Consider the following 18,951-nt stretch of genomic DNA (forward strand, 5'->3'; position numbering starts at 1 on the left):
GAGGTAGCAATGGCTGTCATGGAACTCAGACTGATTTCTGGCAATTGAAAGGCGCCTTTAAATGCTTGTGTTTTTTTTTTGTTGGTGGGCACGGCCTAATCAACTGCTCCGAGTTCCGATTGCTGCTGTTGCAAAAGAAAGCCTGTGAAACAGTAGGTGTTTGCTTTTTTTTTGAAGAAACCTTGCCCTTTCATCAACTCCTGTTCCCACCCTTGCCGTGCTCAACAATTGAAGTCTCCTTTTAGGATCAAATTAAGAAAGCATTTTTGCACACAAAGGCAAGTAGAAATCTAGGACTTTTCCCCAAAAGGCAGTAGATGCGAGGACAATTGGGGCTTGCAAAATTGAGATACATTGATACTTGTGATGTAGAGGTATCTAGGGATATGAATCAAAGGCAGATAAATAAAGTTCAGGTACAGGTCAGCCAGGATTTAATTGAATGACAGGTCATAAGAACAAGTGGGCCATTCAATCCATCAAGCCTTCTTCGCCATTCAATAAGATCATGGCTGATCTGATCATGGCTTAACTTCACTTTCTTGCCCATCTCCCATAACTCTCGACTCCCTTGTAGATCAAAAATCTATCTACCTAACTCAGCCTTAAATATATTCAATGACCCAGCCTCCACTGCTCTCTGCGGAAGAGGTTCCAAAGGCTAATGACCCTCTGAAAGAAAAAATTCTCTCTCTTCTGTCTTAAATGGTTGACCCCATATTTTTAAATTGTGACCACCAGTTCCCTTCAAAGGGAAACATCCTCTCTGCATCTACCCTGTCAAGCCCCTTCAGAATCCTATATGTTTCAGGATCGCCACCTCTCATTCTTCTAAACTCCAATGAGTATAGGCCCAACCTTTCCTCATAAGGCAATCCCTTCATCGCAGGAATCAGTCAAGTGAACCTTCTCTGAACTACTTACAATGCAAGTATATCCTTCTTTAAGTAAGGAGGCCAAAACAATACACAATTCTCCAAGTGCCCTTTACAATTGTGGCAAGACTTCCCTACTTTTATATTCCATCCTCAATGCAATCAAGGCCAACATTCCATTCACCTTCCTCATTTTTTTGCTGTATCTGTATGCTGACTTTTTTTGATTCGTGTACATTGTACCACAGCATTGAGATCTCTTTCCAATTAAATAATATTCTGCTTTTCTATTCTTCCAACTAAACTGAACCTCACATTTTCCCTCATTATACTCTGTCTACCAATTTTTCCCCGCTCACTGAACCTATCTATATTCATTTGCAGACTCTGTTCTCATCACAACTTGTTTTCCTACTTATCTTTGTACCATCAGCAAATTTGGCTACTGTACTCAGTCCTTTCATCCAAGTCATTAATATAAATCAAAAATATTTGAGGCCCCAGCATTGATCCCTGTGGCACTCCATTAGTTACAACTCGTCAACCCAAAAATGACCCATTTATCCCACTCTGTTTGCTGTTAGTTAGCCAATCCTCTATCCATGAAAGTAGGTCTACCTTCTCATTAATAAGCCTCATTAATCTAGTGTTCAGATCAGTAACTTCACTTGATATGTACATGCTCTTCTCACAAATCATATTACAGAACATTGTTTTCAATACAACTTAAAAAGAAAATTCCAGGGCACCAAGGATAATTCCCCTGCCCTTCTTTGAAACAGTGCCATGGGACCCTTTACACCCACCTCAGAAAGCAGATACGGGGCCTCAGTTTAATGTTTCATCTGAAAGATAGCACTTCCAACAGTGCTTCACTAGAGTGACAGTCTCCATTTTTGTGCTCAAGTCCTAGAGTGGTCTGATGCAGAGGCAGGAATGCTACCAACCTAGCCATGGCTGACACACTACACCAATATATATTATACCAATGGAAGCAGTATTTATCTTCAAAATAAAAGTGTCTCTGAAATTTCAGTGGAATATTGTGGAGTAGAGAAGAAATTATGGAGTCACAGAAAAATCTCTGACCCATTTCCACTGGTTACATTTCAAAAAATAATTTTAACACTTCACCAAAGTACTACCATCTTAAGATGGACAGAGAAAAATCCTTAAAATATCCCAATTTTTAATCTTCACATATGATAAAATTCACATGAATTATGTAAAACTGCTAGTGTTTAATGACATAAAATTAGGCTGGGTGTATCAAAGCTGAACTTTCACAGGTTTTTTTTCTTTTCCTGATGGAAATTGCACAGCTGTCTGTTAATGTTATAGTTCATTTGCCGTGTGCTGATATATCAAATTACCAGAAAACAATATGATCTCAATTTATGTTGTGATAATTTCTAACATCTTATAGATTCAAATGATTTATCAACTTCTCACGAGATAAAATTTCCGCAGGGGTTCTCTGGATATCCTGTTGTATCTTTGCCATAAATGCTGGTGAACTGCTTATGCCATTTCTCCTGGGGTTCTGCCAAAGTTTCTGCGGCAGATCAGGAGAATCCCTATGGAAATTCTACTCCTTATCTCTAAACTAGAAACAACCTCTGTAATTGCAATAATTAATACAATTCTTTGCAAAGGGTGATTTAAATGCATAGATCACTACTTAGCAAATGCATGCACATTGTCAACACACTCATAATAGTGAAGTTCTATTGATGCCGAGGTATTTTAATTAGCATAACTGATGGATAGAAAACTTTGGTCATGTAAAATAGTTCCAACTACTGACTTTTTCTATCTACTGGGATGCAGAATAGTAAATGCCAAGGACATACAACCTTACCATCTACTATAGATGGTTAAAAAAAGACAACTTGATCACATTTTACTAGTTTTCAATTTTATGTGCAAAAGCATCAAAGTGCTTCACTACAAATTACAACCTATAAACACAATAATTAAAACAGCTGAAATCTGTACAGATTGAGGATTATTAAACAACACATCATAGGAAAACAGAATCACAGTAAATGTTTAACACCACAAGACACATTGTCCAGATAACATTGTTTTCATTAGAAAATATTGTAATAAATAATTCATGAATATAGTGCAATTGATTTATGCATAAATATAACTAATCATCTAAAATCAGTTTTACATTAACCAATTTTTAAAATCAAGGCAGCCACAGAGTTTAGCTATATTACTGTGATAATGGAAATACTGTACTGCAATTTGAAAATAAACAGAAGTGATAATCTGCACTTACTGTAAACAACTAAAAATCAGTTTTACTAAACATAATATACAATATAAAATTTCCCCATTATCTACCAGAAAATGGTTTAAACATTACTGAGCAGTAATTCTAAAAACAGAGGCACTGTTTTGTAATACAAAATTTTTTCCAGAAACATTCTCAAGTACTAAAGTTGGTTGTCACGATATTAACATAAGATTATGGAGAAAAAAATCTAATTACAAATGGATAGTGGCACAATAGTTCAGTAAGTCATGTTTCAGAAATCTGCGTTCCTATTACTAAAATTAAAACTTGTGTTTTATACACTTTACAAGAAGCTAAGAAGCTCCTACAAAATTAAAAATAATAAACTTCTAAATTTGTTCCAATTAAGAGCGTTTTTCAATTAATAATGCCAGTGATCCTCTAAAATGTTTAAATGTTTTCCGTATTTTAAACGGTGCATTTCCTCCATTCAACCCAAAACTGATTTACTCACTATATATATGTATTTTATCAGTTTGTTTAATCTTGTGTTTTAAAAATAAAATTTTGAATTTCCATTGTAATGTTTGACTACAAAAGGATGACTTTTGCTGTTGCACACTTCAGATTACTATTGATCTTATAATGTAAAATGGCAAGAGATGGCGAGATATGAGAGAGAGAATGATGACCGTACATTTTAAATAACTATTATAATATCGTGACATCCCTAGTACTAACTTAGAACCATGTCTTTAGGGCTTGTTCAGCATTTCAATTACTTTTGCTTAAATTGTGGACAAATTCTAAAAATTACTAAATTGAAACATGCTACTTTTCTTTCATGTCAGCTTAGCAAAATGCTGCGACATCTGTACTGCCAAACTCAGTAGTTGGCAGAGCAAGCCCAATCCTTTTTCATATTCTATGACACTTTAAAGAGAAAAGGTAACTTCATCTGATCCTTAAAATTCAGAACAAATTTTTTCAACATTTTCTTCCCAAAAACTTCAGTATGAACTATAAAGGCGAAGCCTTAAACACAAATTCACACAAAAGTTTTTTTAAAATTGCCCTATTCCAAGTCATAACATTAGAAAATTGGATCATCAGCAACACAAGAGAAATCTAAAACTGTTCAAAGCTTTTCTTTCTCATCTAACCGTATTGAGACCCTGAATTCAAAAGCTTCTTTCTGTTAAATCCATGTCAAAATGCAACTGCTGAATTTGGTACTCAAAATGATAATGATATGAATACAAATATTGAAATGGATGGATTGACTTTGTGAAACTAGAGGGAAAAGAATTGCTGAATTTGATGCTCAGAATGATGATGTATATGGACACAAACTGAAATGGTTGCTAGAACAAAAGCAACTGCTGAATTTGGTACTCAAAATTATAATATATGTGGATACAAAACTGAAATGGTTGGAATATCTTTGTGAAACTTGAATTTTCAAGTCTCTGACAAGAACACTTAGCAGCAGGTAAGTTTACAGTTAGCAAAATTCTGTCTTGGGAGTGTGAGAAATTGCAAACTTGATACAACATACTATACCTAATTTTTTTAAATTAAATACAGACTAACAAGAGCAACAAAACATACTATTCTCAAGTCTCTTCAGTGCATCTTATGCATCATGCTCTATACAGTGCTCTATCGATTCGTTAGTCATTCCTTTCGCACCAACAGCTTATCTATTTCTCAATATTATTCATACTTGCATTTTCAATTTCCAGATATCGCATAAAATTGGAGCATCTACTTAGGCATCCACTCCATTCTCAACCCCCAAACTTGAGACGTGTGACATTTTAAACTTTATCCATTCATAAATAATTACAGGTACCCAAAAGCAGGCAGGAAATTAAAACCTTAGAACAAAATATTTGCCAATTGTGGGCACTCTGGAGCTCCAATGTTTTACATATGGATTTAGTCTCCCATTTTATAGAGTTGTCAATTTCATCCACTCTGTGCATCCATGGGGTGGGGCGGGGTGTGTGTGTGTGTGGGGGAAGACGGGGTTGGCTGGGCAGCAGGCCAGATGGGGCAAAAGACAGTCTTCTCACGGCTGTTGTGAAGTCAGCCAGCGGAAGACATGAGACGTGAAAGCAGGCTATTTGCCAGCCAAGTTGTACACATTGTAAGTGGGTTGGGGAGATTATAGGGATGGAGAAATGAGCCTCAAAATAAATATCTTGCCAACAGGTAGATTAATTAGTGCAGAATTTCACAACTCCTAAAACACTATATGCTTTAACCAGTCAATCCACTGTTAGCACTCCCTAAAATTTGCATTTTAAAACTTGTGAAATGAATGCTTGCATACTGCACAATTTGACATGTACATCCAAATTGTGTAACTTACACAAAATAGCCAGGACTTAAACATAGCACATAATGTGCTCTGAAAGTTTTGATTAAAAAATGTTTCTCTCTAAATTTATGAATTCACTGTATTTTTAATGAGTTGGCAGGTTGATTTTATACTTAAGAATGGAATTTCCTTACCTACTTTAGGTAGTAAAACTGGTCAGTTCATTTCTATTCCTGACTTGGGCTCAGTGAGCCAATCCTATAAAATAATGCTGTGTGAGACTATTATTTGTCTTACAACTGAATCACTGAAAATACCTATAATGTGGCATTTTCCTTACTAGACATTAACTTTTCTAAATCACAATTAGTTTTATTCTACAAGAGCATTAAGATGAGAACTAGCACATGCGACTGTACTAAGTATATTCCTTTTACGTACAGTCAGATCCCTGCTTGAAACTATGCTTTGCCTGAAGGCCAAAGGGTGGTTTTACAATACTAGTTGTATTAGCATTTACTGTATAGTGAAGTCCATCTGAGTCGCATCCCTTTTTAAGAGGATTTATGTAGACTTGTTGCTACTTTTGGAGCTGCTTGTCCCTGAATTTGTCATACTGAACAACCCAGTGTCCGTTAATCTGAGTTTCTTCTTCGGAGGTGTCTTCAGTGTCCCAGATCTTTCTTTAACTTTGTATTCTAAAGTGCTGTGAGGTACTCCATAAATTCCTTGTGCTTTAGAGACACTCATTTTCCCACTCATTACCATTGTAATAGCTTCTTCCAAAATGTCATGATCATATTGCCGATAGCGACCACGCTTTTTCCTTGGCTGTTTACTGTCTTTCAGACTAATATGATCCTGACTATCATTTTCAGATGTCACATCAATCGTGCCATTCTTTACATTAAGACATAGTGGAGGAAGGTCTCCATGCAGTAGGTAGGAATCAACACTAGAATGAGTCAAAGGTAAGGAACATTCAATTTTACTCTGCTTGGGCAGGATAGTTTTGAGTTTTTGAAGAGCTGATCCTTCTAGCAACGAGGACGTTTTTGATACCTGGTACATAACATCGAAGAGACCACAGCTGTCAGGCTGGGACTTGGGCACAGAGCTTGCTCGTACCTGAGGGATTTTTAACTGAACAACAGAACTACTGACACTTTCATTATGAAAACTGTCATCTTTTTCTTTTAGCTGCGTAACCATTCTTTGCAGGGTTAACTGATGGAGGTAACTGGAAGCAGTGGGGAATTTCAACTCTGAGGTTTCAACATGGGTGAGTTTTCGGTGCTCGCTGCATTGATCAGGACTACGTTCTGCCTGAGCTCTAGCCCACAATGCAACTTTTTGCAGAAGTGTATTAGGTTCCCCAAAGGTCTTCGAGAAACAACTTTCTCTGGTATCTCTGGTTTTACTTTTCAGTGGTGCTGCTCCTCCTGATAAGGCTTCCAAATGGAGAAGTAAAGTCTGGTGAGGTATTCCATAAAGTATGGCTGCTTTGTTCATGTCCAATGCCCCTGACTGAATGTCTTTCAAGGCCTTTGAAAGCAAACCATCTGCAAATTCAGCACTTCGTTTCACATGCTCCTCAGTGTTTATCTGTAGTCTCCTAGGATGGATGGAATGAAACGATGGTAAGCTGACGCAAGAGACTGGCACACAGCTATGGAAGGGAAGGGTCCACTCCTTTATTACAGGGTTGCTTGGGTAACATCACTGCTTCTCTCATTGTTTAAGTCTTTGAGTTCTGGCTGTTATTGCTTAAAGTTGAAAAAGGTTACAGTTCTGGTAGGGCAGTGTAAATGTTTGATTGCACTTCTAAAGCGGCCTTGGCAAGAGCTTTATGTTACAGTTCAATATTTGTGTTAATGTTTCTTGCAGTTGTTATCCCGTGATAATTACTTGCGAAATAAAAGGAACAACTTTCACAGTTTTAGAGCTTCAATTATTGTCCTTTTCAATTTACTGTATTATAATGGCATTCTAAGTCCTAAAGCAATGTGTTAGTAGAAACGTGACGTTACCGCTAAACAAGTAATAAAAGAGTCAACCCTCTTTTTTTCCAGGCGGGGTACTGCAATCACAACATGCTAAGAACATTTTCCAAAACATTGCACAAAACATAAAGCACAGGCCACATTAATACCGCACAGTAACAATTCACAGTGACAATCCAAAAGTGACACATTAGTGCTAAGAATTATTTTAAGCATATCCAAGCTAAACAGATAAATATGTCAATTTTGTTCTTGGCCACCTGTCCTTTAGTAGTCAACCTAAATAATAAAATATAAAACCAAAAGCAGGCATTGGATAAAGAGCATTATTCATTTAGCATTTTTAAATAATGTAAATGAAAACTTTACAACTGTTCCTATATTAACAATTGATCAAAAAATACAATTTTCATAATTTGTTTAAAAATACCTCAAAGTGCCAGAAGTGTCAATTTAAGTTAGATATGAAATAAGTTACATAAATGTGTAAATGCTGCAGAAGAGTACATGACAATTTATTTAACAGAAACCTGTATGCTACTTTTAATTCAAGGAAATTTGACAATATTAAAGGTCTTCCTCCGTTATCTGAATATACATTGCTACTTAAAGCCAAATTTTAGCTGTGCTCATATTATCTAATTTTAAATATTCTTAACTAATTATACACACATTAGATAATGTTTGTTAACTGGGAGAATATAGGTGATCTTTTGTGAATAACATTTAGTTTAATTTAGAATGTATTTTGAAGGTACAACTCTAATTTTCGAAATTCTTTTTTAAGTTACCACATAGGTTAATAGCACCCAATATCTACAAACTATTAACACATGTACTAAGATACAATATTTCCATATCTAATTTATATATCCAAACATCTCATTTGTCACTAAATTGACAGCATCTCAATGCAGCTTTTATTAACTAATTATATATATATATTTTTAAACAATCAACAAACTTGCATTTTTAACCAAAGTCCACTTTCTAAATATTTTACAGGGAAGAATGTCTAAGTTAATAGGATTGTTTTGGGGGTTACAATGTAAAATGTGTAACACTACAGCTATCCAAAACAGTGCCCCTAGCTCTTTCATTAGTACATTAAATCAACAGTGAAAGCTGATTTTCTGTTGGAATTTGTTCATGATCACATGAAAAATGTAACCCTCAATACTAAAATATTATTGTTCATGCATCACCTCCTCTTCTGCGACGTTCCAGGGATATCAGTTACATGGAGAAAACTGTCCCCAGGAAGATTTCATCCATTTCAGTGGATCCAAATCCTTATACTAGCCCTGGAGCTCTGTGGTCCCAGGGAGCAAAAAACACTAGCAGCAAATAGAGGAATAGATTTGGTTTGGGGTGCAAGTGTTCGATTCTGTCACAGAAGTCACTGGCATGGCCTTTGAAGGAAGGAGACCCCTAAACACAAATGGTTGCTTTCTTTCCTTTTGAAGAACTTCGGTATTTTAAATGGGACAATAGGAAATGTTTTCAGGGCCATCGGCCGAGTCAACTGAGCAGGATTTGCCTTGCTGCAACAAGTGTATTTTAGTATTAACTTCTTATAAGACAATGTAACCATGGTTACCTGGCACCTGGAGTTCCGTCATAGCTCTGCAAGTAAACATACTAAATGATGGCTATAGTGAGATGTACAGTCCAGGAATGACATAGGTGATTTGTAATCGAGTCGGGCAATTTGATGGGGGCCTGACAGTTGTGTAGAGAGGAATATGCAGCCAGAGTTCTCACGCTTGATGAAAAGTGCTTACAAGGACTAATAATAGAAACAGAAACATGCATGGCTATTTTCCTTTGCAAATCCTACAATTTATTTGTCTAGACTCACTTATGAAAAATAATCATTTGGGCATGCACTCAAACTGTCAGAACTGAAAAAGAACAAGACAGAAAAAGAAGCAAGGCAGAAAATCAAATCAGACGAAGACTAAATTTACAGTATCCTCCCTCCTGTGAACCGCTCACAATTTAAATTTGGTGACTGAACAAATTACAAGTAAACAATTCAAGACCTAGACACTCAAGGTATCTTGTAAAGAAGAAAATTTGGCTACAATATCAATGAACTCAAAAGAAACAAAAATAACTGGTCTTTCTAAAATATTTTTCACAGTTCTTAGAGCATCCCAAAATGTTTTACAGCCAATTAAGCACTTTGTGAACCATAGCCACAATTTTAGTGTCAGAAACACAGCAGCTAACTTTCACACAGCAAGGTCCTACAAGTGGCAACGATATAAATCATCAAATGATCTGTATTTTTGTGATGTTGCTTGAGGAATAAATATTGGCCAGGCAGGCAATGGGGGGAATCCCCTGCTCTTCTTTGAATAATGCCATAGGAATATACTTCCTGTCAGGGCTCCAATTCCATTCTCCCAGCTTCTCTATTGCATCTGATCAGTTGATACCATCTTCCACTACAGTGCTTCTAAAATGTCTGCCTTTTTCCTTAACTGAGAATTCCCCTTTGCCATGGTTGGCAGGGCTCTTGTCTAGGTCCATTCTATTTCCTGTACCTCCCTCCCAGAAACATGATAGGCTCCTCCTCCTCATTACCTCCCATCCCACCAGCCTCCACATTAGCTGTGGCTCAGTTCATAGCACCCTCGCCTTTGAATCAGAGGGTTGTGGGTTCATGTCCCACACCCGGAAACCAAGAACTGTGATTGTACTCGAAAGAGTTGCAATCTGTGACTGTTGGTAACTCGAAAGAGTTTCCAACTGTCAGCTTCCAACATTTTGATCACCTCCAGGCTGATGTCACCACCAAATACATCACTCCCTTCCCTCCAAACATTCCTGAGGGATCGCCACCACCCCCCCCCCACCCCCCCCACACACTTTTCCATCATCCCCAAACCCTACTCCCCTTCCCTCCCAAGCAAAAGCAGGAAATGCAACACCATTCATTTCCTTGGGTGTCTTCTGTGACTCAATTGATAGCACTGCTGCCTCTCGAGTCTGAGGGCCGAGGGTTGAAGTACCATTCCAGGGCTTGAGTACACAAATCTAAGCTGACATTCCAGGGCATCAGTGAGGGAGTACTGCACGGTCAAAAGTGCTGCCTTTCAGGTGAGACATTAAACAGAGACCCCTCAGATGAATGAAAGAGATGCCATGGCATTATTTTGAAAAAAAAGAGTAGTTGTTCCTGTGCTCTGATCAATTTCATCTCTCAATCAACATCATAAAAATAGACAATTTGGTCTTTATCACATTGCTGTTCATGGAAGTTTGCTGTGCGCAAATTGGCTGCCGAGTTTCCTATATTACAACAAATGATTACACTTCAAAAATAATTAATTGGCTGTAAGGTGTTCTGGGATGTCCTTCGATTGTAAAAGCACTACATACATGCAAGTAATTCCCAACATCCCGGGCACCAAAAACACCTTCTAGGTGCAAGACCATTTATTTGTACTTTATCCAACTTAGTATTCACTGCTCATGATGCAGTCTTCTCTATGGCTGGGGATACCAAAAGCAGATTGAGTGAACGCTTTGCTGAACACCTATGTTGAATCCGCAGATGCAACCTTAAGCTTCTGGTAACTTGTCACTTCAATTGTCCACACATTGCCCACTCAGATCTCTGTCCTTGGACTCGCACTGTTCCAATGAAGCTCAACACAAGCTTGAGGAACAACTAATCTTTCTATTAGTCTAATCTCTCAACTAAACTTTACAGCCGTCCAATCTTAACATTGCGTTTAACAACTTCTGGTCTTAACCACCACTCTCATTTTCTCTCAAAAACAATTTGCTGGTAATGAGGGTGGTTGCACCAGAGCCAGTGTGTGCTGTTGATGACATTGGAACATAGCAGGAGGAGTTGTATGAACCAGAGGTCTACCTGCCTTTCTCCCTCCATATTCATTGACCAAGGAAACCCCCTCTATTTTACCACTTTCCATGCTTCCTTCCCCCTTTGTCATCATGCTTTGAACATTTACATCTCCTTAGGCCCATCCTTCCATACTTGTCTCATTAGCACCCCTTTTGCCTCACAACATCAGCCCTTTTTCTCATTTAGTCACTCCACCTCTCCACCCTATCACAAACTATTCCTGTTTGCATTTTTTCTGCACCCCTCCCACTTTTCTCTGGCCCCAGACTTGCTTAAACATTGCTCATCTAGAACATCTTCCAGTATGTCCTGTCCCACCGGCAGGACAGGGCTAACAGAGGTGGCGGTACAGTGGTATACAGTCAGGAGGGAGTTACCCTGGGAGTCTTCAACATCGACTCTGAACCCCATGAAGTCTCATGGCATCAGGTCAAACATGGGCAAGGAAACTTCCTGCTGATTACCACGTACCACCCTCCCTTAGCTGATGAATCAGTGCTCCTCCATGCTAAACATCACCTGGAGGAAGCACTGAGGGTGGCAAGGGCGCAGAAGCGTACTCTGGGTGGGAGACTTCAATGTCCATCACCAAGAGTGGCTCGGTGGCATCACTACTGACCGAGCTGGCCAAGTCCTAAAGGACATAACTGCTAGACTGGGTCTGCAGCAGGTGGTGAGGAAGCCAACAAGAGGGAAAAACATGCTTGACCTCATCCTCACCAACCTACCTGCCGCAGATTCAGTTGTCCATGACAGTATTGGTACAAGTGACCGCCGCACAGTTGTTGTGGAAACAAAGTCCTGCCTTCACATTGAGGAAACCCTCCATTATCTTGTGTGGCACTACCATCGTGCTAAATGGGACAGATTTCGAACAGATCTAGCAACTCAAGACTGGGCATCCATGAAGCGCTGTGGGCCATCAGCAGCAGCAGCATAACTGTACTCAAACACAATCTGTAACCTCATGGCCTGGCATGCCTCCCACTCTACCATTACCATCAAGCCAGGGGATCAACCCTGGTTCAATAAAGAGTGCAGGAGGGCATGCCAGAAGCAGCATCAGGCATACCTAAAAATAAGATGTCTACCTGGTGAAGCTATAACACAGGGACTACTTGCGTGCCAAACAGCATAAGCAGCAAGTGATAGACAGGGCTAAGCAATCCCAGAAGCAATGGATGAGGTCTAAGCTCTGCAGTCCTGCCACATCCAGTCGTGAAAGGTGGTGGACAATTAAACAATTTACTGGAGGCAGCAACTCCACAAATATCACCATCCTCAATGATGGAGGAGCCCAGCACGTCAGTGCAAAAGATAAGGCTGAAGCATTTGTTACAATCTTCAGCCAGAAGTGCCAAGTGGATGATCCAGCTCAGCCTCCTCCGGAGTTCCCCAGCATCACAGGTGCCAGTCTTCAGCCAATTCGATTCGCTCCACGTGATATCAATAAACGGCTGAAGGCATTGGATATTGAAAAGATATTGGGCCCTGACAATATACCAGCAATAGTACTGAAGACTTGTGCTTCAGAACTTGCCACGCCCCTAGCCTAGCTGTTCCAGTACAGCTACAACACTGGCATCTACCCGGCTATGTGGAAAATTGCCCAGGTATGTCCTGTACACTAAAAGTAGGACAAATCCAACCTGGCCAATTACCACCTCATCAGTCTGCTCTCAGTCATCAGTAAAGTAATGGAAGGGGTCATCAACAGTGCTATCAAGTGGCACTTGCTTAGCAATAACCTGCTCACTGACGTCCAGTCTGGGTTCCGCCAGGGCCACTCAGCGCCTGACCTCATTACAGCCTTGGTTTAAACATGGACAGAAGAGTTGAACTCGCGAAGTGAGGTGAGAGTGACTGCCCTTGACACCATGGCAACATGAGAGTGTGGCACCAAGGAGCCCTAGCAAAACTGGAGTCAACTGGAATCAGGGGGAAAAACTCTCTGCTGGTTGGAGTCATACCTAGCACAAAGGAAGATGGTTGTGGTTGTTGGAGATCAATCATCTCAGCTCCAGGACATCACTGCAGGAGTTCCTCAGGGTAGTGTCCTTGGCCCAACCATCTTCAGCTGCTTCATCAATGACCTTCCTTCCATCATAAAGATCAGAAGTGGGGATGTTCGCTGATGATTGCACAATGTTCAGCACCATTCGCGACTCCTCAGATACTGAAGCAGTCCATGTCCAAATGCAGCAAGACCTGAATAATATCCAGGCTTGGGCTGACAAGTGGCATGTAAAAATTTGTGCCACACAAGTATCAGGCAATGACCATCTCCAGCAAGAGAGAATCCAACCATCACCCTTTGATGTTCAATGGCATTACCATCACTGAATCCCCCACTAACAACATCCTGAGGGTTACCATTGCCCAGAAACTGAACTGGACTAGCCATATAAATACTGTGGCTACAGAGCAAGTCAGAGGCTAGGAATCCTGCACCAAGTAACTCACCTCCTGACTCCCTAAAGCCTGTCCACCATCTACAAGGCACTAGCCAGGAGTGTGATGGAATACTCCTCACTTGTCTAGATGAGTGCAGCTTCCACAACACTAAAAGAAGCTTGACACCAACCAGGACAAAGCAGCCCATTTGATTGGCACCACATCCATAAACATTCACTCCCTCCACCACCGACGCATAGTGGCCGCAGCATGTACCATCTACAAGATGCACAGCAGGAATTCATCAAGGATCCTTAGACAGCACCTTCCAAACCCACGACCACTAGCACCTAGAAGGACAAGGGCAGCAGATAGATGGGAACACCACCACCTGAAGCTCCCCTCCACGTCACTCACCATCCTGACTTGGAAATATATTGCCCTTCCTTCACTGTCGCTGGGTCAAAATCCTGGAACTCACTTCCTGATAGCACTGTGGGTGTACCTACACCACACGGACTGTAGAGCTTCAAGAAGTCAGCTCAGCACCACCTTCTCGAGGTGGTGGCCAGCGAATCCCACATCCCATGAAAGCATTAAAAAAAAGTTCTGTTAAAAAGTCATCAACCCGAAAGGTTAACTGTTTTGCACTCCACAGATACTGCCTGACCTGAGTGTTTTGAGTATTTGCGGTTTTGATTTCATATACAAACACACCATTTCTGTTCTATCAGTAATATACTTCTACAGAAACCTCTTAACTGAACTAAATATACAATTGTATTTCCCATACTAGCCATCGTTAAGCCAAAGCAGACAGACAAAATAGAAAAAAAAAAATTGTGTCCCCAAAGGTGAGCTACCCTTGAATGATGCATAGGTTAGGTGCTTTGGTTTCCTTCAATCTGTGCACTGAGTGCAGCTTGGTGGAGCTCGAGATGGATAAATTTGCCTTGTACAGCTAAAGTACAAGCAGCTCTGTGTTGTGGATACTCATTACATTAGAGTTGAAACTGCCAAAATTTATTTTATAAATGAGTTAGGCAGTTAAAAGAAAGCAATAGAGATGACTAGTCTCATGAATTGCAGAATTTCAAGATGGCGGCTCACCACCACCTACTCAAAAGCAATGAGAGATGGGCAACAAATGCTGGTCTTCCCAGCTACGTTCACATCCCAGGTATGAATTTAAAAAAACACCAGTCTCTGCTGGACTTAAACTCATGAGACGATTGAAAGGACAGTATGCTAACTCAATGTCCCACCACATTTTTATTTTAAAATATAAATTTAAAATTTAAGTATGCACAACATATCAATCGCAATGATTCTGACTGTGATCTATACTGCATTTTTTCTTTTTTTACTTTTTCTCTCCTTCCCAATTCGTGTGTGTGTTTATTAGCTTCGGAGGCATTAAAATGCACCATCAGAAATATTCTGATTACGCATCCTTCTTGTAAATCTTCTATAAATGTGTCAAGTAAAGATTCTTAAATTATCTGCTTTGAAGGTTGAACAGAATAGTGCAAAATTACATATCCTGTAGCTGGCCAGAGCCAAATGTAATGAATGGAGGCTGTGATCTAATTATTCCCAGTCATTAAGAAGGGAAAGGAATGAGAAAGGGATGTAGCCAATGGATAGACACAAATTTAATCTAACAAATTAATGACACAGCATCATTTGAACTTTTCTGACAAACAGGTTTAGCTCTTCATATATCAAGAATGGGCCTGAAGAAAGAACTGACTTGCATTCATGTAGCAACATTCTTGTCCACAGATGATCTGAATGCGCTTCACAGCTAATTCACTATTTTAAAATGTAGGCAGAGGAACAGGAGAGTGACATTCCATCCTGTAGCTTGTTCCACCATTCAATGAGATAGTGGTTAATTTGCAACCAAACTCCATTTGCTCATTTTTGCTCCATATTCCATAGATTTTTGTTCATCAGATTTAAAATTAATTGATCTAATATTAACTGTTTGCAGAAGAGGGTTCCAAGCATTTACTGCCTTTTATGTATAGAAGTGTTTCCTAACTTCACTCCCGAAAGGTCTGGCACTAAATTTTAGACAACACCCCTTAGTCCTCGGCTTCCTCCAACAGGCAGAAATAGTTTCTCTCTACTGACCCCATTTGAGCTCCTTAATATCTTGAAGACTTCGATCAAATCACGCCTTAACTTTATAAATTCCAGGGAATACAACCCTACTTTCTGTAATCTCACCTCATAATTTAATCCTAAGAATCCAGGTACCATTTTGGTAAATCTACGCTGCATTTCCAATATCCTTCCTAAGGTATGGTGCCCAGAACTACCCACAGTATCCAGGTGTGGTCTAACCAGAGCTTTGTATAGCTGAAGCATGACTTCTCCCTTTTAGTTTAGTCCTCTAGGTATAAAAGCCAGCATTCCATTCACCTTTTTGATTATTTTCTGTACTTCATGGCATTTTAATGGTCTATGTACCTGGGCCCCACAAATCTCTTTAGACTTCCACTATTTGTAGCTTTTCATCATTTGCAAAGTATCCTTTTCTATCCTTTATTAGGACTAAAGTACATGGCTTCACATTTGCCTGAATGAAATCCATTTACAACAGTTTTGGCCATCCACGTAATCTAACATCACATTGTAATTTTATGACTCCATCACACTGATGTAAACAATTTAAGAGCCAATTTGTAAACAGCAAACCCTTGCAAACAGCAATGACACTTATGACTAGTTGATACATTTTTGAGGGATGGTTGAGGAATGAATGTTGGTCAGGATGCCAAGAGAACGGCAATCCTTAATCCTTTTTTATAATATTGCCTACCTTTTTTCCACCTGAACAGACACAGCGGACTCGGCTTAATGTCTCATCAGAAAGACATTGTCAAAAAGCAGCATTCTCTCAGTATAAGTAGTCATGAGGTGCAGTGCTAAGTATCAAAAATAAAAAGTGTTTCTTGGATTTATTTCTTTGGATAAATTTCAGAGCACCGAATTATAATAAATTACCTTGTTTAATAATGTACCTCCCAAAGATATACCAAGAGAAGCTGTAGCACGTGCACTTCAACTGAGGGGTTTTAGACTTGAATGTTAGAGTCAGGTACAACTATATTTTGAGTGCCTAAACATCCAAGCCTTTTTGAGTGATTATAGAAAAGCCAGACACAAGGGCAAGAAAGAGGAAAGGGCACCACAAAGGGTTGAGATGTGGAGAAAAAAGAAGAAAAAAAAAAGAGGGCAAGGGAATGAACTCAAATCTTTTACAGGACTTTCCAATTCTGGCGATCCAGCAAATGCTGAATATCCCAGTGGTTTTGAAGACTACAAAGTAGTTCCTTAGTCACCAGGCATCATTTCAATTGCTCCTACTTATGGAAATTCTCAGTTCCTTGTAAAACGCTCCCCATCAAAATCTCCAGAATTCCCTAAGAAACCCCATCTTTATTAGATTTACAAGGAATATCTAAATGGAAGGATAAGCCTTCTCAAATGCTTCTAGTCTCATAAATTTGATGACAAGAACTTTCACATTCTTAATATTAAGAAATGAGCTTAAGTGATTCCATTAATATACAAACATACTTGCCACCTCAGCTTGACTAAAAGATGCCCCTTGATGGCCTTCGCACTCGCTTCTGATCAGTCAACTATCCTGCCTGGTTCCCAGGTGGCCAATACTTCCCCCTCTCGAGTTCTAAAAGGTCATCAGCCTGAAATGTTAACTGTTTCTCTCTCCACGAATGCTGCCAAACCTGAACAATTTTAGCATTTTCTGCTTTGATTTCTCTCTCCAGACACCGGCCTCTCTTCCCTTCCCACCTCTGCAATCTCGAAGCATTGTTCTGATATGTAAAAGCCTTGCCTGATGCAGTTACATTTGTAAGGCTTTCAAATTCTGCCTCTCAAGTTGCCTATTCACATCACTTTCTGACCTGCAGTGGGTATAGGGTGATGATACTCGCACTGAGTATGTGCAAATACCTCCACTGCCATGAAACTGAGACATCACCTTTATAGGTTGAGTGTGAGAGACAGATGATGGGTTATGAGTGTGGTCAGGACAGAAAATTCAAGGAACAAGGATAGGGTAAAATAATTAGCAAACAAATCAAAAAGAACTAAAGGAAAGCAAAACAATTATTTAATGTAGCAGGCAATGGTATCTTCCATAACACTATACCTTTTGGGGATAGCCCTATAATTGTAATACAAGATTTTTAAAAATTGACATACGCACAAACACTGTACCGAAGTAACTAAAGAACTCAGCTTTAATACTTGACACTTCTGGCACTATAAAAGAAAACTATAGGATAATGCCCCAGTACAATATTACTAAAATGCTTTTGTTATTGTAGAAGACCCATAAATAACTTTTGCTGTGCATTTTTTTTTTTACAAGAGAAGTCACCTCTGTAGTGGACTACCAGTTATGCAATGGTTAATTATATGAGTGTCTCTGAACATATTTTTGAACATGTCATACAATCCTGGCCAGTAAAAGATAACTACAGTTAGAAATGGGTTTTTAAATATTCGCTGCAGTTATATACTGACACTATATTTTGCACTGCTTTGGACAAAACGCCCATATAACAAAGCAAGATGAAAGACTTAATGCCAATTTAAGTTTACTTGTCAGTCAGAAATTTAACCAAAAGCTCTCATCACAATGTCATTTAAAAAAATGCACTTATCACTAGTAATAATTAATGAAAATTATTCAAGTTTGTAGCTTAGGTGGTGTACTACCAAGGAAACATGTGGCCAAAGTTCTCAACACTGCATCTCCTAGTAGCTTTGAGCATCTTTTAAAAAATGAAATGGTTCAGGTATTAAAAGTTTATCAGTGAAGCTGAAATATCTGCATAACTAAGAAAGCTGTGCTTATAGAACAAGTGTATGTTTTTAAACCTCACTGATCAATCTAGATTCAAATCAGATGAAAATATTAGATATGCAAACTGTAACAGTCAGATATTTGACTGGAAGTGGCAGTGCGACAAATAGCTGGTTGGGTGAAACTTTCAGCTGTTCCATTGAATTTCTTACTGACAAGTAAACTCAAGTGCTACTTTAAAAATCAAAACTTTTCAGTATTACAGTAGTACTTGGGCAATGCTGTGTATTAAAATGATAAATGTAGAAAATTTTCTAAATCCTGCTGACAATCAGGTATAGTATGGATAAATGTAACCAGGCACGATCAACTG

The 18,951-nt window shown here is 39.1% G+C and overlaps 1 protein-coding gene across 21 annotated transcripts in view; it reads right to left on the reverse strand.

Annotated features, from left to right (window-relative positions):
• lcorl (ligand dependent nuclear receptor corepressor-like) overlaps positions 1-18,951 on the reverse strand; it is a 144,749-nt gene that overhangs the window by 47,973 nt on the left and 77,825 nt on the right. For 2 of the 21 annotated variants that reach the window (XR_013577116.1, XR_013577112.1), the window contains exons 7-8: positions 16,560-16,665; positions 6,952-7,064 (exon numbers count right to left, since the gene is read on the reverse strand). The exons of 9 other annotated variants lie outside the window; for them this stretch is intronic. Coding sequence is in view for 6 of the 12 variants with exons in the window: in XM_078545485.1 (XP_078401611.1) it covers positions 6,014-7,064 (1,051 nt within the window). In the remaining 6 variants the exon portion in view is untranslated. 10 more of the 21 variants (XM_078545485.1, XM_078545477.1, XM_078545502.1 and 7 more) reach the window with 9 other exon arrangements.

The sequence above is a fragment of the Cetorhinus maximus genome, chromosome 1 (assembly GCF_964194155.1).
Source record: "Cetorhinus maximus chromosome 1, sCetMax3.hap1.1, whole genome shotgun sequence".
NCBI lineage: Eukaryota > Metazoa > Chordata > Chondrichthyes > Lamniformes > Cetorhinidae > Cetorhinus > Cetorhinus maximus.